We start from the raw sequence: 25,117 nt of genomic DNA, 5'->3' as shown, positions 1-25,117 counted from the left end.
TGCGGGGTCCCCTGTCCTCGGGCAGCAGTGGGGGGGGTGCGGGGTCCCCTGTCCTCGGGCAGCAGTGGGGGGGGGGGGGGGGGTGCGGGGTCCCGTGTCCTCGGGCAGCAGTGGGGGGGTGCGGGGTCCCCTGTCCTCGGGCAGCAGTGGGGGGGGGGGGGGGGTGCGGGGTCCCGTGTCCTCGGGCAGCAGTGGGGGGGTGCGGGGTCCCGTGTCCTCGGGCAGCAGTGGGGGGGTGCGGGGTCCCGTGTCCTCGGGCAGCAGTGGGGTGAGGCGGGGTCCCGTGTCCTCGGGCAGCAGTGGGGGGGGGGGGGGGGGTGCGGGGTCCCGTGTCCTCGGGCAGCAGTGGGGGGGTGCGGGGTCCCGTGTCCTCGGGCAGCAGTGGGGGGGTGCGGGGTCCCCTGTCCTCGGGCAGCAGTGGGGGGGTGCGGGGTCCCCTGTCCTCGGGCAGCAGTGGGGTGAGGCGGGGTCCCGTGTCCTCGGGCAGCAGTGAGGGGGTGCGGGGTCCCGTGTCCTCGGGCAGCAGTGGGGTGAGGCGGGGTGTTGTGTGCACGAGGCCTCCCCTCCCTCGGCTGCTCCCCCACCCCCCTGACTCCCCCTCTCCGGACAGCGCCCCGGTGCATTGTGGGCGCAGTCCGTTGTTCATTTGCCATCCGACCTCGGCCGTGCAGCAGACGCCGCGTCTTGTGGGCGCTATCCGTCCCCGGAGCCGGTGGAGGTAGAAGCCGCAGCATTTCAGCGGCCTGAGTGAGCGGAGCTGAGGCGGCGGTACCCAGCATCCCCCGCGGCGCACACAGCGGGCACGTCACGTCTTGTACCGGGGGCGGCAGCGGGTCCCCCACCGGAGCTCCCGGGCGGACTGTGAGCGTGCGGCGCGGACATGGCGGAGATGAACCGCAGGACCTTGGCCTTCCGGGGCGGCGGAGGCCTGGTGGCCGGGGCCCCTGTGAACAATAACAACAATGGCGGCAGCTCGCTCTCTGCCGACGACGCCGCGGCCTGGGCCCTAGGCCGGCAGCTGAATGGCGGGGGCAGCGGAGCTCCTGCCGGGGAGGAGGAAGAAGTGGAGGTGGAACTGGAGCCCGAGGGCCTGCTGGACGACGACGAGGAGGAGACCGAGGCCTACCCGGGGGTCGTGCGGGGCGGCAGGGCGGAGAGCCGGCAGAATGCGGCAGGGAGCAGCGCGGTGACCGGGGCCTCGGGCAGCGGAGAGAGCAGCGACGACGACGAGGAGGAAGAGGACGACGATGAGGAGGAGGACCGGGGAGAGGCGGCGGCCGCAGAGGACGAGGACTGCAGCATCCAGGGAGACGGGCCCCGCCGCTACGGCCTCCTCCCCGCCGCCCGCAGCCAGTCCCTGCTGCCCAGCCTGCACTGCTCCTTCCAGGGCTTCTGGCTGCAGGAGTTCCCGTGGCTGCGCTTCTGCCAGGAGACCGGCCTGATGTCCTGCGCCTGGTGCTACAAGGAGACGGGCGGGCACGACGAGCTGGCCAAGGGCACCCGCACCTACAAGAAGGCGCTGCTGGTGCGGCACTGCCAGGCCCCGGAGCACCGCCTCGGCGACCCCGCCTCTCAGGTGAGCTCTCACCGCCGCCTTATGTGCTGTGTGTACTGTGTGCCCCGCCGTGGACTACAAGTCCCACAATTCCTCCTATACGCTGGCACTTGTAGTCCGCCGGCAGTAATGGCGGCTCTAAACATTGTGATCACGTGTGTGCTCGTCCTTGGAGATCAGTGATCTAAGCTGATTACTGCACTGCCCGGGAGGGGGTGACCTACATTCTACAAGAGGGGCCCAGCCGGAAGTGTGCTCCCCGCCCCCGGCGCCCCTTCCTGCGCCCCCTCCCTGCCGGCCTCAGGTGGGCGCCGCCTCGGACTTTCCCGGGTGACTACGTGGCTGCTCCCCGATGGGTCCCGGCCTGTGCTGATGTCATGTGCCGTCCTCACCGCTACCCCCGATCTCCAGTAATGGCAGCACATGGCAGAAGCATTGTACAGGGCTGCAGCTTATCTCCAGCCCATTCAGTGAAAGCTCGCAGAGGTGATACATGCACAGGTGCTGCACCTGCACTGACCGTGTACCACAGACAGCCTCTGAGAATGAGAGGGGGATGCTAGTGCTATGGGCCCTTCACTGCACATCCATGTGACCCAGGGCAGCCGCTGCGCTGGGGAACTACAGCTGAAAATGAATGGGGCTGATCCATGCACAGCCAGAGGCTGGGGGGCCGGTGGCGTGTTGCGGGGCGGCTGGATCCCTTAGTCTCCCAATCATCACACATGATGGCACACCCCAGCACTGTGCCGTCACTATACCTGTTGGGAATACTCCTGTCATTAGCGGTACAGGGCCAGGACAGATATTGTCCTGGGGCTCCACAGTCACATTTGGTTGCACATGAGTAGTAACATCTCCGTCAAATCAGTGTTTCTTTCTCTAGGGAAAAAGTGACAAAGAGCCGTGCGACCCTCGCAGAAATTCTCTCCATGACATATAAGCGAGGTCACTCACAACTTTCTTTCACATCAAAAAACATTAAAACTCTGGTCCTGCTGTGTTTGCTGGTGACTCGCCAGCAGCTGTCAGTGAGGAGCCTTAGGCTGTGTGCCCACGTAGCGTTTTTCAAGCGTTTTTGATGCGGAATTTCCGCAGCGGAAACGCTTGTAAAACGCTTGGTAACCCGCACCCCATGGTCCCCAATGGGATTCCGCAAGTTCTATGCACATGCTGCGGATTTTTCCGCAGCGTTTATAAATCCGCAGCATGTCATTTAATTTTGCGTTTCCGCAAGCGGAATTGCCTTTGTCCAATGCATAAAAAACGCAAGGCAATTCCGCATGTGGAAAACGCGTGATAAACGCGCGATAAACGCGTGCGGAATTCCACATGCGTTTTTCCGGGAGAGGACTTGCATTTATGAAGCAGAAATTTTCTGCTTCATAAATGCAACGTGGGCACATAGCCTTAGGAGGTGGATTTACCTGTGCTCGCTTTTTGTAAATGGAGTAGGATCCCGAAAATGTGGAGAAAGGGAAACCAAGTCCTCATTCAGACGTACACGTTCTCTTTCAACACGTGCCTATTATAGTCACATGTCCATGTTGCTGTTTTTTTTTTTTTTGTGAACTGCATATCTGCAAACTAAACGTCTGTTTTTTGATCCAAGTTGCATATCAAAATCATCTAGAGAAGTCTATAGATCCATGAAAATCATTGACAATGGCCGTGTGCTCTGCGGTATTAACATTGTAATGGTGATAGAAACTTTACAATATTAATTTATTTATTTTGTATACTCAACAGTCACTGAGGAAACTGATGGTAAACAGACGCTGGCCAAATGCTGATTGTCACCAGTGCTTTGAATCAGATTTTAATCTGTCCATTTTATTTTTTCACCATCCGACATCTAAATGAGGCCTAAGGCCCTGTACAGATGAGTGTATGTTCGGTTGTGGTGCCAGACGCACTGCACATGGACCAATGCAAGCGAATGGGTTAGTGCTCGGCACGCACGAAGACGCTTAAAATAAAAAATGGCATATGGACTCTTCGCCATAAAGATGTCATATAGATCTTACTACAGCTCCTCTGATCCAGTCTAAGACAGATTCATTAATGCATTGGTGCCAAATTTCTGCAACTTTGGGCGCATTTCATACCTATAATTTGCCATTGTTTTCCCTTCTTACTACTCTAAGGCCACATGCAGACGTATTTGAGTTTTTTACCTCAGTTTTTCTAGCCAAATCCAGGAGTGGGAGAAAATGCAGAGAAAAAGTATAATAGAAACACGTCACCACTCCTGTATTTTTCACCCACTCCTGGTTTTGGATTGCAAAAACGGATGTAAAATACTGAACTTGTGAATGTGGCCTAAGCGGTGTGACGGGGCAGCGCCCTCCGTCAGCGCAGCAGACTCATCAGTTATGCTGGAGAACACATTGTTTGCTCCTCCTAAATTTGGCACATTTCACTTCAGTTGAAAACAATTCGACCTGTTAGTGAAACGCTCGTCTAAGTAACTGTCTCGCTAATGTTGCATTCAGACTGGCGAACCGCAGCCTTCAAATGGCCACCGATCAGCTACTTGCGATGATTTAATAGCCTGTATAGACTAGCCCACCACACTTTCATGTACACAGTGATTGTTTAGGGTGCTTTCACACTGCGTTTAGGGACACGGTCGCTGGTCTCGGGGCATACGTCAAGATGTCTGCGCCGATGGGGCAATAGACTATTAATGGTGCAGGCAGAGCGAAAGCGCACTCTGACGTGCATCATTTTCAGGCGTGTATGCCTACTGGAGACAGACACCCAGACGTAGTAGACTGCAGTGTCCACCTCCAGTAGACGTATACGCTGGAAAATTCTGCATGTCAGAGCGCGCTTTTGCTCTGCCGGCACGATTATAGTCTATGGCCCCCAACGGCGCATTCGTCCGGGTCCAGTTTTGAGGGGCGGGGGTGGTCGGACGTATACCATGTTCTCTGTGCGTAGGTTATTGTCAGCACATTCTTGGTTATCGCAGGACAACGTGCTGCTGAGAACTTTTTTTTTTTTTTCTTATTTTTTGAGCTTGCTTAAAATTCAACTCGCCCAACAAACATGCGTTTTACCTGTTGATAGTCGGCATGGTTAGACAGGCTGACATTTGTGGAAATCCGCGCTCCCAGGAACTCTCATTCCTGATTTTTTTTGTCTTGTTTGAATGCACCCTAAGGCCCTGCCTGATTCATGAAGACTGGCGCCGGCCTTGATGAGGGGCTTGTTGGAGTCACACACTCTTGTTTCTTGAAGAGACGCACACTTCTTCATAAATCTGGAGTGTCCGATGAGGGGTGTGCGCCCTGCCACAAATCCTACTGCAGTCTCTGCCCAAGTAAGATTTGTCACCACGCTCCCGGCTCACTCACCTCTATGGAGCTCGGAGAAACTGGCGTGATGACTCCAAAAGTCGCAAAATTTATGCACAACTCTTGAGTTGAACTTATATTTTGCAACTTTCCAAAGCCTCTAGATTCTGGTGTGAAAGCTTTGATTAATTGGGGCCTAAGTGTATTAGAAACTGAGAACCAAATGATGACAAAGTCTCAGCTCTTTCAAATAAATGCTGTCTTCAGATGAATGTCAGCCGGACCACCCAACCATCCGGTGTGTATCCCAGGTGCCCCTCGTGCCCGATCCAGTGTTTCCCAGATGTCAATGAGCATGCATGTTCTGCTGATCGGAGTGTGCGTGCTCGGTAGGAGGGGGCTTTTCTGTAAAAAGTACTGTATATTACGGCTGCTTATGTCAATGCCCTCAGACTGACCACACGCTTTAAGCTGTAGCCTAAATATAACCTTTGGGAGGAACTGAAAACTGTTAATGACCAGTAATGTGTTCTTCGTATTTTGTGTAATAAATGTTCAGTATTTCCCTCCTGGACAGTGATCATGTGCCGACCTTCCTATAATAAGATGGCTGGTGTATATAGGAATTGTATTCTTTAGTCACAAATATATTACTTTTGCCAAAACCATTAATTTTTGCTTTTTTTTCCCCCTAGGAGCCTGAAGTAAAACAGGAAGTGCCAGAAACGTACAGTGACTATAGTATAAAGCCAAATGAGAATTCCTACTGTTATCAGCTTCTGCAGGAACTAAATGACCAGAGAAAGAAGGGCATTCTGTGCGACGTCAACATCGTGGTAAATGGCAAGGTTTTCCGAGCTCACAAGAACATCCTGGTTGCAGGCAGCCGCTTTTTTAAAACTTTATACTGTTTCACAAACAAAGAGAGCCATGACCAAACCACTGTTACGTACTTGGACATCGTCGCTGTTCATGGGTTTTCGGTCATCTTGGACTTCATGTATTCCGGTAATCTTGTACTCACAAGCCAAAACGCCATAGAGGTGATGACCGTGGCTAGCTACCTCCAGATGACGGAGGTGGTCCAGTCCTGTCGCAGTTTCATCAAAGATGCCTTGAATATAAGCATAAAGTCTGAAGCTCCGGAGTCTGTCGTTGTCAGCTATAACAAAAGGAAAAACAGCGAGGGGAATCCTTCCCGGGAACAGAAGTCTGCTAGCTTCTGGGCCACCCGCAACCTTACCAGTTTAGCAAGCAATGTAAAGCTAGATACAGAAGGGTTCAGCATTGAAGAAACCTCCACCGAAAACTTCCAGGCCAATGATTCAACGTGGATTCAGGATAGTTCTCCAGAGGTTACGGAGATCGAGCCCCCAGCTCCTCAGGGAAAGGTGTTTGTATGGAATGAAATGGCTTCGAATGCAGTAAGCACGCAAGAGGGTAATAAGCAAAGGAGGAAAAACCAAACTACAAAGAGATTTGTGTATAACATCCCTCCAAACAGTGAACTTCAGGTAGATGGGAACACAATGCTGCAGCAACCTAACCCTTACCAGGAGGAGTATGTGCAATGCTTCCAGGACGGAGCGGGTAGGTCTTGGGCACCCATTATCTTTATTACTTCTTTTTTCTTATATTTGTTTGTGTAGTAGCTATTTTACACCTAAAACGTATAGTAATTGAATGAAATGTGGATTCTTCAAAGTAGGATGATTTGAGAATTTGCACAAAGCCACTGATGTGATTTCAGCTCCCAGTTCTCAAAGATCCTTTGGGAAATGAGTATCAGCCTCAGGGGTTTCTTTGTCAAAACAAAGATCTCAAGCGTCATGTAAATGTAATGCCGAAATTACTCATTAATTAGTTATGTTCACGTCTGCAAAACTATTTGTCCTTCTGCTCCATCATATGAAAGTGTCAGAAGCACTGGCTCCTTCATGTGATGGACACCATCAATACCCAACTTATCCCATTGGTTTAGCTCACATGGTTTTTCTGGGGCCAGAGATAGGTGGTCTTTAGCCTTTCTGGCATCACTTCTCTTTAGAGAAACTGAATCTGAAGGAGATATTGCTTAGTTGGTTAATAGACGGGGATAGTGACATTGTAAGATATTAATATTAGGAAGGATCAGGTGCCGCCTACCTCTTGGTGCCTGTGGTTGTCACAATGTAACCATAAAATCTCAGAAAGCTTTCTAGATGGCTCAAATGGAAATCAGGGCAATGATGGTGAGCGGATCAGCAGAGGTCTGGCTGCTCAAGAGGAAAAACTGCACAGCTGCAAGTGGAGTCATCATTGGGTCCTCCTCTGTGCCTCCCTATCTGCATGGGACAGGGCTACATCTTTACAAACGTAAATTAAGAGTAATTCTATCTTGAATTTCTTCCTTGAATGGGTATTAGACAATTGTGTCTTCACATTAGAAGTTAGTATACGTCTCAATAAGTCAATATTCTTCTTGATAAAAACTATGGAGAGCCGTTAGGATCAGTTCTTTTTAGGTTTTTCCTAAAAGTAAAAAGTAAGTACTTCAGTCTGCAGCCAATCACCCAGGAGTCTGCAGCCGATCGGTCCAGGAGTCTGCTAGAATTGCTGATAGTGGCCTAACCAGATGACCTCAGTATTTGAACGTTTTGTCACCTTACTTATGGGCTATTCCAGCCCTGTGACAATGCTAGCTGTAGTCTGTTTTCTTTGTAGAGAGTGCAATGCTCTGCAGGATGTTGCTCCTGTGTATGGAATCCAATAAATGAGGGTTGTGTGAAAATAAGTGCAGGTTAAGAGTCCAGGTACACATGGTGAAAAAACGTGACTCCTGCATAAAGAAGTGCTCCCATTACAATTATTACTATGGGCTAAACCTCTGATTGTATATGTGGTGTAGGTGCAGTAATATACCCACCGATCGCCGTCTTCTCTGGTGTCCAGCTCCGCTTTATTATCTTCTAGGTTACGTGACTGAAGTTACGACTCTATAGCTCACACTGCTCTGTATGTGACCCGGAAATCTCTATTACAATGCAAACCTATGGAGCCTTGTTCTGACTTCAAAGGCATTGCTATAGCGTCTTCCGGCTCAAATATGGAAGTCCGGTGTTTTCCGGATAGTTGGAATCACTGTCATGTGAACTAGAAGAGGTGGCGCAGCGTCGCTTGACACTGACGAAGACCGATCAGCCAGTATATTAATGCACCTATACTACACTACATTTACGATCATACGTAATGTGGCGCTATGTGTTTAGCGCCATTCAGTACTGCTTTGCTGTCAGAGAAACATTATATGCAGTTGTGGTTTATTTTTGAAGCTACATGTGGGTTTTTCCATCCAATGCTGAACACACAGAGCTCAACGCTGCAGTTGTATTCTTACATGTATATTACACATCTACTTGCTGACCGGTTTTAAACACCTGGCACAAGGACCTTAAAATTGCATTGATCTATACACTTCTAGTTTAGAAACTGATCCACTTGTCCAATCTGTTAGACTCCAAGAGTGTACTCTTGTAATCTAGTTTGCACATCAGACTTGCAAATTATGTCTGAGGATCCATGAAAAATGGAAGATGTCCTCTTTTACTTAAAGGGTTTCATAGCCTCCTGGGACCAAGCCGCAATGGAGACTACTAGGACAGTCGGGTCCCTGACTGCTTCTGCCTGCCTGCTCCTCTTGAGTAATGGGTCTCTCGCCATTCATACAGTACAGACCAAAAGTTTGGACACACCTTCTCATTTAAAGATTTTTCTGTATTTTCATGACTATGAAAATTGTACATTCACACTGAAGGCATCAAAACTATGAATTAACACATGTGGAATTATATACTTAACAAAAAAGTGTGAAACAACTGAAAATATGTCTTATATTCTAGGTTCTTGAGGCTGTGTGCCCACGTAGCGTTTTTCAAGCGTATATGTTGCGGAATTTCCTCAGCGTAAACGCTTGAAAAACGCATGTATATCCGCACCCCATGGTCCCCAATGGCATTCCGCAATGTCAATGCCCATGCTGCGGATTTTTCCGCAGCGTATATGCTGCGGTCAAAAATCCGCAGCATGTTCATTAATTTTGCGGAAGCACAGCGGAATCAATGTGCGGATGGTACCCAAGTCTGGATGAGAGGAGACTCTCATCCAGACCTGGGTACCAAAGAACCTGTAAAAAAAAGAATAAAATAAAGTTTATACTTATCTTCTGATGTTTTCCCTCCGTCGCGCTGTTGTCTGAAGGACCTGCCACGTCATTGAGTCATGTGACCCACCACATGACTCAATGACGTCACCGCAGGTCCTGCACACAACAGCGTGAGCCGCTCAAGCCTCCGGACGGGGCAGAGAATGCATCGGAAGGTGAGTATAAAGTTTATTTTTTTATTTTTTACCATTCTGAACAAGTTGTCAAGCACTTTTCCAAGTGATGCTTGGAGAAGTGCTTGATAACCCGCATGCGGAAATGCATGCAAAGACGCCTCACAAACGCTTCTACCTGGCGGGAAAACCGCATGTAATATCCGCATGCGATTTTCCCGCCAGGGAGAAGCGTAAAAAATATGCTTCAGGTCCGCAACGTGGGCACATAGCCTCAAAGTAGCCACCTTTTGCTTTGATCACTGCTTTGCACACTCTTGGCATTCTCTTGATGACCCTCAAGAGGTAGTCACCGGAAATGGTTTTCACTTCACAGGTGTGCCCTGTCAGGTTTTATAAGTGGGATTTCTTGCCTTCTAAATGGGGTTGGGACCATCAGTTGTGTTGTGCAGAAGTCTGGTGGATACACAGCTGATAGCTGCTTTTTACAGTCTATTCAGTAGGACTAAGTAAAGAAAAACGAGTGGCCATCATTACTTTAAGAAATGAAGGTCAGTGCGAAAAATTGGGCAAACTTTGAAAGTGTCCCCAAGTGCAGTTGCAAAAACCATCAAGCGCTACAAAGAAACTGGCTCACATGAGGATCGCCCCAGGAAAGGAAGACCAAGAGTCACCTCTGCTTCTGAGGATAAGTTTATCCGAGTCACCAGCCTCAGAAATCGCAGGTTAACAGCAGCTCAGATTAGAGACCAGGTCAATGCCACACAGAGTTCTAGCAGCAGACACATCATCTCTTCAACAACTGTTAAGAGGAGGCTTTGTGCAGCAGGCCTTCATGGTAAAATAGCTGCTAGGAAACAAGCAGAAGAGACTTGTTTGGGCTAAAGAACACAAGGAATGGACATTAGACCAGTGGAAATCTGTGCTTTGGTCTGATGACTCCAAATTTGAGATCTTTGGTTCCAACCACCGTGTCTTTGTGCGACGCAGAAAAGGTGAACGGATGGACCCTACACCCACCGTGAAGCATGGAGGATGAGGTGTGATGGTGTGGGGGGGCTTTGCTGGTGACACTGTTGGGGATTTATTCAAAATTGAAGGCATACTGAACCAGCATGGCTACCACAGCATCTTGCAGCGGCATGCTATTCCATCCGGTTTGCGTTTAGTTGGACCATCATTTATTTTTCAACAGGACAATGACCCCAAACACACCTCCAGGCTGTGTAAGGGCTATTTGACCAAGAAGGAGAGTGGTGAGGTGCTACGCCAGATGACCTGGCCTCCACAGTCACCAGACCTGAACCCAATCGAGATGGTTTGGGGTGAGCTGGATCGCAAAGTGAAGTCAAAAGGGCCAACAAGTGCTAAGCATCTCTGGGAACTCCTTCAAGATTGCTGGAAGACCATTTCCGGTGACTACCTCTTGAAGCTCATCAAGAGAATGCCAAGAGTGTGGAAAGCAGTCCTCAAAGCAAAAGGTGGCTACTTTGAAGAACCTAGAATATAAGACATATTTTCAGTTGCTTCACACTTTTTTGTTAAGTATATAATTCCACATGTGTTAATTCATAGTTTTGATGCCTTCAGTGTGAATGTACAATTTTCATAGTCATGAAAATACAGAAAAATCTTTAAATGAGAAGGTGTGTCCAAACTTTTGGTCTGTACTGTACATGCAAAGAGGGACCTATCACTCGAGGGCAGCGGGCAGGGAGAGGCCACCGGGAAGCCGCCTGTCGACAAGTCTCCTGTGCGGCTCGGTTCCCGGCAGCTAGTAAAGTATTTTTTTTTCTCTAGAACGCCACAGAATTTCAGAATTAAACATACCTGGCTGAAATCATACAGCCAGTGCCTGCTCCTCCACCAGCAGCCATTGTATGGAGAGGACTGGTCACTGCTCCTCCACCAGCAGCCATTGTATGGGCAGGAATGGTCACTGCTCCTCCACCAGCAGCCATTGTATGGTCAGGTCTGGTCACTGCTCCTCCACCAGCAGCCATTGTATGGAGAGGTCTGGTCACTGCTCCTCCACCAGCAGCCATTGTATGGAGAGGACTGGTCACTGCTCCTCCACCAGCAGCCATTGTATGGACAGGTCTGGTCACTGCTCCTCCACCAGCAGCCATTGTATGGACAGGTCTGGTCACTGCTCCTCCACCAGCAGCCATTGTATGGAAAGGTCTGGTCACTGCTCCTCCACCAGCAGCTATTGTATGGACAGGATCGGTCACTGATCCTCCACTGGCAGCCATTGTATGGACAGGTCTGGTCACTGCTCCTCCACCAGCAGCCATTGTATGGACAGGTCTGGTCACTGCTCCTCCACCAGCAGCCATTGTATGGTCAGGTCTGGTCACTGCTCCTCCACCAGCAGCCATTGTATGGAAAGGTCTGGTCACTGCTCCTCCACCAGCAGCTATTGTATGGACAGGATCGGTCACTGATCCTCCACCAGCAGCTATTGTATGGACAGGTCTGGTAACTGCTCCTCCACCAGCACCCATTGTATGGACAGGTCTGGTCACTGCTCCTCCACCAGCAGCCATTGTATGGACAGGTCTGGTCACTGCTCCTCCACCAGCAGCCATTGTATGGACAGGTCTGGTCACTGCTCCTCCACCAGCAGCCATTGTATGGACAGGTCTGGTCACTGCTCCTCCACCAGCAGCCATTGTATGGACAGGTCTGGTCACTGCTCCTCCACCAGCAGCCATTGTATGGACAGGTCTGGTCACTGCTCCTCCACCAGCAGCTATTGTATGGACAGGATCGGTCACTGATCCTCCACCAGCAGCTATTGTATGGACAGGTCTGGTAACTGCTCCTCCACCAGCACCCATTGTATGGACAGGTCTGGTCACTGCTCCTCCACCAGCAGCCATTGTATGGACAGGTCTGGTCACTGCTCCTCCACCAGCAGCCATTGTATGGACAGGTCTGGTCACTGCTCCTCCACCAGCAGCCATTGTATGGACAGGTCTGGTCACTGCTCCTCCACCAGCAGCCATTGTATGGACAGGTCTGGTCACTGCTCCTCCACCAGCAGCCATTGTATGGACAGGTCTGGTCACTGCTCCTCCACCAGCAGCCATTGTATGGACAGGTCTGGTCACTGCTCCTCCACCAGCAGTCATTGTATGGACAGGTCTGGTCACTGCTCCTCCACCAGCAGCCAATGTATGGACAGGAGATCTGTGCAGTCTGTGAGGAAAGCTGCCCCAAAAAGAGCAGGAGGAGAACCTGTCATACCTGTATAATAAGTTAAACAAAATCATGTTCCCAACACATCTGATAAAAAATAATATAGACGACCTCAACTCATTCTGCAGCCAGCAATAGACTGTGTAATACAGCGGCTACAGAAGGCAAACTACAATTTTTTTTTTTTTTTATGAAAACCAATTGTAGAAATTATTTTTAGCCTGAAATGCATGCGTTAAAGCAACAAAAAGTGTCCCCAAAGGTGGACAACCCCTTCAACTAAAAGGGGCATGGTTGTGTGCAGCTCATCAAATTGTTCAAAATATACATCACAAGTGTTGAACATTTTGACATATGCATTTTGGCCTTTAATTAGGGGTACATGTTTTACTCTGGCACACAACAGCTGAAAGCTTGCCAAAATACATTCAGAGGCGCCTGCCTTCTTAATGAGCTTGGCACATCTTATTCCAGAGCTCCCTACCTACATCAAGACTGGCCCGCAAAACTGCAGTCTTGATGAAGCTGGCCATAGGCTGCATGTACACTGAAAGGTATTTCCAGAACAGGCAAAACTCTTGTTCATTAGATAAAATGATCTTTTGTGCAAATGATAAACAGGACTCGCACTGCCAAAAACCATGGCCGCCTGTGTGCAGTGTGTGATATTACCCATCATTCACGTGGCATTGTTACTGCAGTCGGCCTGTGTAGCGGCCAGTGATTGGTAAAATGTTTACATTTAGTGCCGCTGGTCTGTCCGTATAAATGGAGCCTTGGATTATAAAATGTTAGCAAGTGGCCTTAACCTGGCCATGTATATTTATTACAAACGATGAATGCTACATTAGCTTTATTCACCCTCCCCGGGTCCAGTAATGAGTCTCCACTTGTCCGTTGCCTTATTGTAGGCCATCTGTGAGCTCAGTAGCCAGGTAGATGGTACAAGCCACGCTGAGCCGCTGCGCTCACTGACTGCTGTGCTGTCTTAAGTCAGCGGTGCAGACAAAAATACACACCGCAAGCAGCGGAGAGTCAGATCTGAACCCAGGTAGGGTGAATAAGCAAACCTTTGCAGAGGGGTTTTTTTTTTTTTTTTTAAGTTATTATATCTTTTCCCTCCCTCCTCACCCAAACTTTGTTTGGGGCAGTGGAAATCTCTATTGACTGGTAAATGTAGGGTTCCTGCTTATAAAACCGTTCTCAGGTGATAATGGTGCATTTGCATCACTTCGGCTATACAATGTTTTACCAGTCATTTTTTTTTTCTAAGGGGAACATTTGTTCTTAAACACAATCCCCTTTGTCTGTCCCTTATCTGTATGCACACAGCATCTTTTAGACTTTTGGCCTGAAGTTTTTTGTTTCTGGTCCCTAGTCCATTCCTTTTGTTTTGTTTTTGGTGAGGGGACATTTTGATATAAACTATTGAGTAGAAACCGCCTGAAATATAGTAAGGCCACTACTTTTAGCCACATCGAAGCCTAAAGCAGTTAAAAGAAGCTGAACAGATGCACAGTAAGTGGTTTTGAGATTCCCTACATATGTTTGTAATTTTTAGCATTTTAGAAACACTTCTTCAATTTTTTTGTGTGAACCCACAAGAAAGATACCATGTGGATATAACCTTATTGTTCCTGTTGCCGTGTTTTGGTTTTTTTCTGCAGTTTGGCCTCCAGTGTTTTTTAGCTTTGTATATAAATTGCGGCAGCTACCAGGCATGAGCTACCTGAGAACTGTCAGGTTACTTCTTGTAGCTGCTTCGTGGCTTTTGAAACCTAATGCAGTGAAAAGAGGTTCCAAAACATGGAACAATATGCACAGAAAGTCATTCATTCATTTTGCCACCTTATTGATTTGCCTTTTTTGGTGGGTTCCAGGCGGAATCTGCCTGAAAAAGACGACGTGTGCACATACCCTTAGGTTCCTTAAAAAAAAGGCAGGTTCAGAGCCCCAATCACTGCTGGAGCATAGGACCCTCTTGCATTTAATAAATGTTTTTTATGTTTTGGTAATTACCTGAATGTCACAGTGAATCATATACACATCCTTCACTTTAATTGGACAAGGAGGTAGTCTGGTTGCTTTGTACTAGTTATAACAGACAACTGGAAACAAAGGCATTTGGGGGTTCAGTTTCTGAGCTGAGGCTTGGAGTGTCCTTTCATGCCTACCCCTCTATTATGTATGTAATATGAGACGGTGCTTGCAGAAAGGTGGTGGTTTAAAGCAGGGCTGTGGAGTCGGAGCCCATTTTGGTGGAGTCGGCATAAAATGGACCGACTCCTAAAATATATATAATAAATTGGGTACAGTAGTTCAGTGCAGTTTGTGGAGAATATCTTTTCATAAGAATTTGGGAAAGTTATGAAATGTCCTATAAATGTCTGTCCTATTCCTGATCTAAGGGTCTAGACCAGTGATGGCGAACCTTTTACGGACCGAGTGCCCAAACTGCAATCCAAAACCCACTTATTTATCGCCAAGTGCCAACACGGCAAATTAACCTGAATACTGAGGTTTTAGGTTAGAAAAAACAATCGTACAGAGAGCAGACAAGGGTAGCATAGAGCAGCCATAGGAAGGAGCAGGGGAATGAGACTGCAGAAATAAAGAATGTGCTCACCCCCAATCCATGTATACAGTGGCATGTAAAAGTTTGTGCACCCCTGGTCAAAGTTAGTGTTATTGTGAACAGTTAAGCAAATTGAAGATGAAATTATCTCTAAAAGGGCTGAAGTTAAAGATAACAGATTTCCTTTGTATTTTAGGCAAAAAATATATATTTTTTAATCGTTTACATTTTAAAAATGACGAAAAAGGAAAATGGACCAATGCAAAAGTTTGGGCACCCTGCATGGTTAGTACCTAGTAGCACCCCCTTTTGAAAGTATCACAGCTTGTAAAAGCTTTTTGTAGCAAGACAAGAGTCTTTCAATTCTTGTTTGAGGGATTTTCATCCATTCTTCCTTGGAAAATTCTCCCAGTTCTGTGAGATTCCTTGGTCATCTTGCATGCACTGCTATTTTGAGGTCTAGCCACAGATTTTCATTGATGTTCAGAAGAGGGGACTGTGAGGGCCATTGTAAAACCTTCAGCTTGCACCTTTTGAGGTAGCCTATTGTGTATTTTGATGTTTGTTTAGGATCATTAACCATTTGTAGAAGCCATCCTCTTTTCAATTTCAGCTTTTTTACAGATGGTGTTATGTTTGCATCAAGAATTTGTTGAAATTTCATTGAATCCATTGTTCCCTCTACCCGTGAAATGTCCCCTGTACCATTGGCTGCAACACAACCCCAAAGCATGACTGATCCACCCCCATGCTTAATAGTTGGCGAGATGTTATTTTCCTGAAATTTGGTGGCCTTTTTTCTCCACACATACCTTTGATCATTGTGGCCAAAGACTTCTATTTTAACCTTTTCGGTCGACAGAACTTGTTTTCAAAATGTATCAGGCTTGTTTAGATGTTCTTTTGCATACTTCTGATGCTGAATTTTATGGTGAGGCTGCAGGAGAGGTTTTCTTCTGATGACTCTTCCATGAAGGTCATATTTGTGCAGGTGTCTCTGAACAATAGAACAATGAACCACAAAGCTAGAGTCTGTTAAATCTTTCTGTAGGTCTTTTGAGGTCAAGCGGGGGTTCTGATTTGCCTCTCTAGCAATCGTACTAACAGCTCTCACTGAAATTTTGCTTGGTCTTCCAGACCTTATCTTGACCTTCACTGTTCCTGTTAACTGCCATTTCTTAATTACATTTCAAACTGAGGAAAGGGCAACTTGAAAACACTTTGCTCTTTTCTTATAGCCTTCTCCTATTTTATGGGCCTCCACCATTTTCAGAGTGCTAGGCAGCATCCTAACGATGGTAGTGAACAAGCCATAACCCTAACAGGCTAAGGTCAGAAACCTTGGTCAAAATTATCAAAGCACACAAATCTCCAAGGGTGCCCAAACTTTTGCATAGGCCCATTTCCCTTATTGTAATTTTTTAAAATGAAAAAAAAAAAAAGACCATCTATATACTTATTTGCCTAAAATACAACTGAAATATGTCATCTTTAACAATATGCCTTTTAGAGATCATTTCATATTCAACTTGCTTAACTGTTCACAATAACAGTGATTTTGACCAGGGGTGCCCAAACTTTTACATGCCACTGTATATATGGCTGCCCTCCCCCAATCCATGTATATATGGCTGCCCTCCCCCAATCCATGTATATATGGCTGCCCTCCCCCAATCCATGTATATATGGCTGCCCTCCCCCAATCCATGTATATATGCTGTCCCACCATCCTGCTGGCAATGCTGTTGATATATATTAAAAACATAATAAACACTCCTACTCACCTTCCTTCCTCTCCCGCACGGAGTCCTCTCCTGTAGCCGGCAGCTGACTCCAGTGTCCTAGTGTCGGGGCGCATGCGCCCAGTCACATGTCAGCTGCTGGGCTCTGATTGGCCTGCAGTATGTATTGTGGCGCACGGGCTTGGTAACTCATGCGCTGCAATACATTTCAGCTAGATGTTCGTCTGAGAACTCACATCTAGCTGAAGTGGGGACTGGGATCTGCGGGCTCGGAGTCATCATCCGTCGGGCCAGTCCAGGAGAACTAGTGCTGCGGCGATGGCGTGCGTGCCCTTAAGGAGGGCCTCTGCGTGCCCCCTCTGGCACGCGTGCCATAGGTTCGCCAGCACTGGTCTAGACTTTTAGCTGAGATGAATCTGTGCTACAGTAAATTTATCACTTAAACATGAGCCGTGTATGAGGGAGTCGTGGAGTTGAAGTCGGAGGTTTGACTTACAGACTCCACAGCCCTGGTTTAAAGTACTAGTTCCATTTCCCCAAATAATTTGCCCTTATTGTGAATTCAGAATTTCTGGTTGCTGTCAATACAAATATAATAAGGGATCTGAATATTTTGGGTAAAACAGACCGGACCTTTCACTACTTTGTATAGCCACAATATGGAATTTCTCCTCTTTGGTGCGGAGATATTGGCTTGTAAAGTTTGATAAAATTTCCCTTTCAACCAAGGAGGTGTTGGCGGAGGTTCACCTCCAGGGGCGGTTACTTGGTCAACATCATGGAGGAGAAAAATCATAAGCAGGAAGTGTCATTCAGGAGGGGGGAGGGTGGGGGTGTAAGAGCACTTCTCCAGAGAATGTCAGAACCTCTGTATTTGCTGCTTTCATCTCACAGCGCTGCCAGTGTGGGGAAGGAGAAGTACAGCAGAGCTGACAGCGCTGTGAGATGAGCGCTGCGTGAGGTGTTTGTAATGACACACGGCTCTGCTCTACTCCCTTCTCTCCCACTTGAGGAGAACAGGGCTGTGTCAGTGCCACCCCCTCCACCGTATGACTCTTCCTGCTTATGATTGGTCTATGTCAAGGTAAGCTCCACAAGAGACAGATGTCATTATACTTCCTCAGTTGAAGGGGCAATTGGAATATGAAGTTTACAAGCTAATTTCTCTGCAACAGAGATGAGAAATAAAAATGTATAATTCAGCCCTGCAGCCACTACTCCTCCACGTGGGGAGTGTAACATACAAAGTCTGGTGAAGGGTCATTTTTAAAGCTGATTTTTTTTTTTTTTTTCCCCTTGACAACACTACACGTGCAGGCTCAGAGGAACAGCAAACAATCTGTTATATTGATGGAACGTTATCAGCTGCTTCTTGTTGCGTTTGGATCCTGTTGTAGTAGATATATTAAAATCACAGAATGGCTTCATTTTTTAATGTTCAGACTTTTTTTTTTTTCTTTCAGGTACCTCAAATGAATTTAAATTCAGTACGTTCCCAGAAACCTGGCAAAGGGAAACGTGGGAAAACGGTAATCCATCTTCTCTCCTTTCCACTTGGATTGTTTTTTATGTTGTTCTTATGGGTGATACGGCACCAACTTCAGTCCCCCAAGGTCCCACTTGGAGACGCGATGGCAGCTCCATGCTAAAGCGGAGACCTCCTGCTGATATCCTGCTACTTTGAGCCGCAGCGATCACCTGAACAATCCACTATTACTCATCTCTGCAGCATTTCTGTGAAAGCTGAAAACCATCTTTCAATTAAAGTATCCATAAATAAAGCGGGAACATTAAAGGGGTTGTCCACTTTTGGAGAACCCATGCTTAATCAATTCAGGGCCAACAAGGAAATTAAAGCGATTGCTACTCTCCTCCCGCAGCGGCGCAGTTCCAGCGATGTCGGCATTGCTGTTCCCAGTGCTTGCGTGGCATTGTCACATGTGCTGCAGCTTGACTATTTACATGTGCTCTATAGAAATAATGATGAGCAGCAGCCTATCAGCGATTGCTGACTGTCTGCAGTGGTCACCTGACACAACAGTGTACATAAATTCCACATTTTTCTCCGTCTTATGTTCATCTTCATCAGTTTCTGCTGGAGTTCTCACCATGAGCCCTGTTATATTACATTTCTTCTGAAAAAATCCAGGTCAGGGTACAATTGCGATATGTTCTTACACGTGTATGTACAGCTCCTAGTCACACCCCTTTTTCTTAAAAGGAATTTGTTGCCTCCAAAACTTAAAACCACTTACAAGGACTTAGGCCTTTAATAATTGTACCTACAGTAGGGATCTCACTACTTACTTTAGTTTCACAAAAAAGAATATTATTACTTATGCAAATGTGGGGTTCTTGGTGCACCCTTGGTGTGGCCAAGACCTTCATGCACTGTTCTGTCCTCTCGGCATCCCATACTCCTGCCTTTTAGCTTCTTTTACAGCCCTCCTGTCCCCAGAGCGAGCGCTGACTAATTTGCACTCGGTACAGGCACATTTTTCTCCTTTTTCATGTCTGCAGCAAGCACACGCAGGATCAGAGTAGCAGGTGAAAGACAGGAAAGAGGAAGGAAAGCACTCCTGTACTGATACCTCAGCTCTGTGCAAGGGAGCTCTGTCAGTCAGTGTAAGGGGAGATGAGGAGGATGCGGAGTGCATGGACTGGTGCACCGAGCCCTCGTCTATGCCGAGGGTGCACCGCGGACCCCTCACTTGCATATGCAATAAAACATTTATATGAAACTAAAGATATAATCTATATTTCAGATACAATTTTTTTATGGGCCAAGTTCCCTATATAACTGTATAAGTTGTTTAATTTGCATTTTGGGGGTGACAGACTCCCTAAAACTTTTAATACATTTGTGATGTGGTTTATCATTTCATGTATTTTTCTTCTTTAGGAGATGCATCAGCGGGGCTCAACAAACTAAAATGTCCTCACTGCAACTATGTAGCAAAATACAGAAGAACGCTGAAAAGACACTTACTCATTCACACAGGCGTGAGATCTTTTAGCTGTGATATCTGTGGAAAACTGTTTACTAGAAGAGAACACGTCAAGAGACATTCCCTGGTATGTTCCTCCGCAGCCATCGCATTACAGCCATAGTAACAATGAGAGCATGGCTGCTATTTAGTCACTGCTTTCTGCTATCATATCCTTTGCTCTACATCACAAGTGTCTGATAATAAATCCTTTAAGACCTCATTCACACTGAGGTATTTTAATTTAGTATTTCCAAGCCAAAGCCTAGAGGTGTAAGCCTTTCTAAAGATCTCATTTTTTCCTGTGCTGTGCTTCCTTTTCTGATCTTACAATTACTGCTGTATTGTCCTGACCAATATATGACAGAGCCCGGACGGTGGGACCATAGTTTCCTCCTCTGCATTCTGACTGTGAGATCCAGGCTCGGAGGAGATGAAGTCACAATAAGCATTAAATACATTAATTATTTGTTGTCTTGCCAATAAAATCCTCTTCATTACTAAGAATCCTGAATTAGAGAGTGCCGTTTTCCTAAAGTATCTTCTGACATTAAGCATTATTTGCGATTTCACAAAACATGATCAGTCAGCCGCAGGCAACAAACACATCTCTATCCTGCCGTTACGGAGGAGTGCAGGAGAGTTGAGCTCTGCTAGAACCAGTTATTGATGTAAAACCACACAGGCAGCTATAGTGATGTAGATGGCAGGAGATATCATCGGCCCAGTAGCATACAAGGGCAGAGGGTGAATTCTACACTTAGCTTGATGATAACTTAGAGAGAGGGGTCTGCAGCACTGAGGAGAAGCAAGTGCTGCTGGGAAAGGTAAATTTGGCAGATAAGAATAGGACTGCTAATTATGCTATGTGAAGCTGGATGCACAGAGGTGCAGAGACGAAAACAAACACAAAGATACAAGAAAAAAAATGTCATGTTGGGCTCAGCCTGCATATTAACAGTTATGCATTTACTGTGCTTTGTGAAAAATGATGTAAGGTATCTAAAGTACCTTTTCTCTTTGTGTCCAGGTGCATAAGAAAGACAAGAAATACAAGTGCATGGTATGTAAAAAGATCTTCATGCTGGCAGCAAGCGTTGGCATTCGGCATGGCTCCAGACGATACGGAGTGTGTGTAGACTGTGTGGATAAATCCCAACCAGGGTTTCAAGAGGCTGGTGTAGAACAAGTGACAGACCAAGACTTCCCCAGGGATGAAGAATACGACGATAATGACCCTGTGGAGACGGTTGATGCAGATGATGACCTAGTTGATGAAGGAGAAGATCAGAATGACCATTCTCGTTGGTCAGAGCAAAACGACTCATCGCGCTGGGGAGAACAGAACGATCCGTCACAGTGGGAGCGACAGAAACCTCAACCGCGGTGGGACGAGTCGGGAGACGTTTGTATGACAATAGATGATTGACTGCCAATTGGCATGTAAAACTCAAGGGTGCTGCAGCTGGACGGGACATTCACGTCAATTACTAAAACGTTATTGGACTGAAGGCTTACAATACATGGTACCGTGCTGGACGATAGTTGTTGCTGTGAAAACTGTAGGGTCAAAGCCTTATAGCAAAAAAAAAAAAAAAAAAAAAAAATTGTTTTATTTTTTTTTATATATATTATTATTTTTTTTTTTTTTTTGCACAGGACTGTACAGAATACAACCATTTGGTTGACATTTACAGAGTCCTAACATCTCCAATCAGTTATCAAAGAAATTTATTTTTATTTATAGGATATAGCTATGTCAGTCCTATCGGAGCCTAAAAACTACTATTGTAATGTTAATGCGTGTCTCGGTTACGTTTTGTTAGTATGAGGAGGGATGATGAGTCGGGTGTGTATGTGATGTTCTTACACTACTAGGGTGTGAATAACGGTCACTTTTTTTGCGTTGCTAACCCTTATTTCTCTGTAAGGATCCATCTACTTTAAGCTAAACTGCAGGTCTATATCTGATGGCTCTGGGGAAATTTATGAAATTTTTCTCTGCAAATGTGTGATGGAAACGAAATGTTGGTGTTAGATCACATTTCTGCCACGTAGAAAAAAAAAATATATGTATGTATTTTTTTTTTTTTATTATTTTGTATCATTCACTGTGATTGTATTCACACTTTCTTTAATTTATTGTCTGTAAAGTCCACCAGTTTCGTTACTGCCCTGTCCCCGGACGTTGGCTCGAGTGCTGATATCACAACTGTGTGGGCGCCAGATGGATCTACACTTCAGCAATATGCATATAAAGGGATTACTGAACGGGGGGAACGGCAAGTCGCTCAGGATTGTAGGATGATTTCTGTGTTATCGTTCAGTGACTTGCTCCTGAATTGCTGCTTTTTCTATTCTCCATGACACATGGCTGAATGTAATCTTTTTTAGTAAGGCAGTGCGCTCCACGTTCTTTTAGTCCTCATTTATTAAATGTGGCAATATTTTCCCATAAAATGCCTGACTTTAGCACTTTGCTGATCATGCAATTTCCCCCCCCCCCCCCCTTAAATCTACATTTTTATGTTTGCTTTTGACAAGCAGACTCTCCATTGTGTCCCTGCTTCTCCCAAATAGGCATTTTCAATAGTTCAGATGAGGAGAAACGCGCTCTCTCCTCTACAAAAAATAGTTAAAAGCAAATGACCGTGCAGAGTGTCGCTGCATAAGGGAACATATTTCTGTATGTATCTGATGTCGGCGAGTGGCGGATTGCATGACATCTCCTGAGGATGGTTATATTGTGCCCCCGAGATGTCTTCCCCCTAGTAGTTAAGTGCCGCAGCCTTCAGCCAGGAACCAGAAGGCTAAAATTCTTGTATGTGGTCCTTCGTTTCCCTCTGTATACATTTCCTGTTTTTTTTTTTTTTTTTTTAATAATGGGTTGAAACTGAATTGTCCTAGCTGTTTGGAGTTTTTATGTAGAGCGCCCGGCAATTCTTAGTTGCTCAAGAGGTTTTTTTATTTGTTAATTAAATGCTTTATGATTGTCTTTTCTGTTAATAGGAAAATCATGTCAGGTCGAGATTTCAGATGTGTACAAACTGCAATTATCTTTACAGTTTTATTATTTATTTTCTATATATATATATATTTTTTGGGGAGCAATATTGCATTGACTATCTAACTAGAAGAACAATGAAGTCTGTTTTATTACATGCTACCATGTGTTAATTCTTTTGATTCTTTCTTCAGAACATCAGGTATTTCTATACAGCCAAGCAGTTTGCAGGTTCTTTACTCGTATTCCTGCTGCCGATACTTCTACCAAGTTCTGTTTTGGGTGGAATTGGCGTTAAAGGGGTTGTCTGGTCTCCTGCTAAAAGTCTGAAGTCACTCTGTGATAGCAGACTTCTGAACCCTTGCACCGCACGTTGTCAGGATTCTCTGGTGTTGCTGCCGAGCGCGGGCAGCCATGAGACCACAAGAATGCAATTTGCATACTTCTGGTTACAATCCGACTAGACTTGTACAGCCCCGCTATTGAGCAAAGCTGAGCACATCTAGTCGGCATGTGACGACATCTATACAAATTGAATACTCTGATTCACATGTCGTCTCGTTCTCACTGATAACCATGGAGAATCCCGACAGTGTGCAAGTGCATGCTGCAAGGAATCCGAAGTCTGCAGTTTTATCAGACGACCACACAATCCCTTTAAAGGGAACCTGACAGCTGATTCATGCTCCATCATTTCAGCCAGGTACGCCTTTCTCTGAAACGCTGCGGCGTTTGAGAGGAAATATACCTTTAAAATCTTGCTGGGAGCTACGTAGTTGAGATGACTAGTCCAAGAAACTGCTTACTGATGGTTTCTCCTCCCCATGATCGACTGGTCTCTTACTGTTTGCGCACATAGGGAAAGACCTGTTAATCAAGAGAAGATGCCACCATGGAACTGCCTGTTGGACTAGTCATCCTAGTCGCATAGTCCCCGACTGGCTTCTCAAAGTATTTTTTCTCTGAAAAGCCGCAGCACTTCAGATTAACAACATACATGGCTGAAATGAGTGTCAGGTTCCCTTAATCTCCCATCGCCGTACTGTCTATTTGCCTAAGGTCTATGCTGCTGCTATTGTGGGTGTTTTGTTGTAGTGGGTATTGTGGCCACTGATTGGCGCTCTACTTTGCTGTCCTAAGTGATCTAGATGCCTAAAAACATGTGATACTCTATAGTGAGTAAGGACAGCCAGCTAGTGCCATGAGTACCCATTACCAATAAATCTTAAGGTGGAAAATTAATATGAAATTTCACCCGAATCCAGGCTTTGGAGGAGTTCCCCTTTAAGTATTTTATAAGCTACTATAAACTCTGTATAAAGGAAAAAAAAAAAAAGCATTTTAGGCAATGTTCATTGTAACGTGTCGCTGCATCTTGTAATGTCTCTTTAAAACAATATTGCTGTCTAAATTGGAATATATTTATTAAAAGTCCCCCAGAATAATGGCCGCTGGCTTATAATGGGATTGTGCAGTCGGTATATTTTCATTACATTATTGGAAAGCGAATACCTCCTAAACGTTAAATGTTACTTTTTTTTATTATTCGGTCACATTTTTTTTCTTTTCTCCTTTGGTGGGGTCCAAAATAGATTTCGTTTACTGACAAGAATATTTTTAAACGTTAAAAATTATGTTCTGCTTTGTGAATATGTAAGTAGTGTATGTCTCTTTTTTTTTTTTTTTTTCCCCCCTCCTATTTCTCATGTAGACTCCTATAAATAGTTTAAATAATTTGCTCCATATAGATATGTCAATATATACGTATATATATAAAAAAATATAATATATACATTTCACAAAAATCTGCATTTATATTAGGAGCAAACTCACTCAGAAGCGTAGACCCTTGGACCTGGCTTTAAATTCTGTTGTGTAAATTTTTTTTTTCCCCCCATTTCTTCCCACAAATTCTTATTCTATTGAAAATGAGTTTTTATTACTTCAATCATTTATGTATATTCGATTAAATTATGACCAAATGTGATGTTAGATTGCATACAGTAAATTGAAATATACACTTGGTACACTACAGCATTGTTGTGGCGTTTATTTCCCTTTACATGACAGGTGCCTGTGTGCTTGGTTGGAAGTTTTGGTCTATATCCATACACGTTTTGTGTGCACCTAATCACAGTGGGAGAAAGAAGGATCTTCGCTCACTTAAATCACAATTTTTTTGCAAATCTTGAAGGGTTTCCTGATGCCAGCAAAGTGAATGAGAATCCTGAAGTCTTATGCACACGTTTCTTATTTTTTTACTTAAATCAAAATTAGTCCAAAGACATGAGGTTGGACAACTTGGAAACTATGATACCACAAAAAAAATCTACAGCGGCATATAACCGCCAGACAAGAAGAGATTCTGACAACGTGAAAATAAAATATAAACAATTTTATTTCAAATAAGGGATAAAAAATGTAATAAATTAGA

General features: G+C 45.7%; 1 protein-coding gene across 1 annotated transcript; it reads left to right on the top strand.

The window, feature by feature from the left end:
* The first annotated feature begins 586 nt into the window (after positions 1-586).
* Positions 587-24,715, top strand: ZBTB10 (zinc finger and BTB domain containing 10). Its single transcript, XM_073679489.1, has 5 exons — positions 587-1,576; positions 5,553-6,447; positions 18,156-18,221; positions 19,595-19,767; positions 20,710-24,715. The coding sequence occupies exons 1-5, from the start codon at positions 881-883 to the stop codon at positions 21,106-21,108; spliced, it is 2,229 nt and encodes a 742-aa protein (XP_073535590.1). The 5' UTR covers positions 587-880; the 3' UTR covers positions 21,109-24,715.
* The last annotated feature ends 402 nt before the right edge of the window (positions 24,716-25,117 follow it).

This window comes from Phyllobates terribilis, unplaced genomic scaffold, assembly GCF_046119375.1.
Source record: "Phyllobates terribilis strain yellow unplaced genomic scaffold, ASM4611937v1 Scaffold_4__5_contigs__length_816908805, whole genome shotgun sequence".
Classification (NCBI taxonomy): domain Eukaryota; kingdom Metazoa; phylum Chordata; class Amphibia; order Anura; family Dendrobatidae; genus Phyllobates; species Phyllobates terribilis.
This window is presented reverse-complemented; position numbering and strand designations above follow the sequence as displayed.

Excerpts from the sequence above, each read along its gene's own strand:
- ZBTB10 (XM_073679489.1), top strand. The coding sequence starts at position 881 with ATGGCGGAGATGAACCGCAGGACCTTGGCCTTCCGGGGCGGCGGAGGC. Across the intron at positions 1,577-5,552 it reads TCGGCGACCCCGCCTCTCAG|GAGCCTGAAGTAAAACAGGA; the intron begins GTGAGCTCTCAC and ends TTTTCCCCCTAG. Across the intron at positions 18,222-19,594 it reads AAGGGAAACGTGGGAAAACG|GAGATGCATCAGCGGGGCTC; the intron begins GTAATCCATCTT and ends TTTCTTCTTTAG.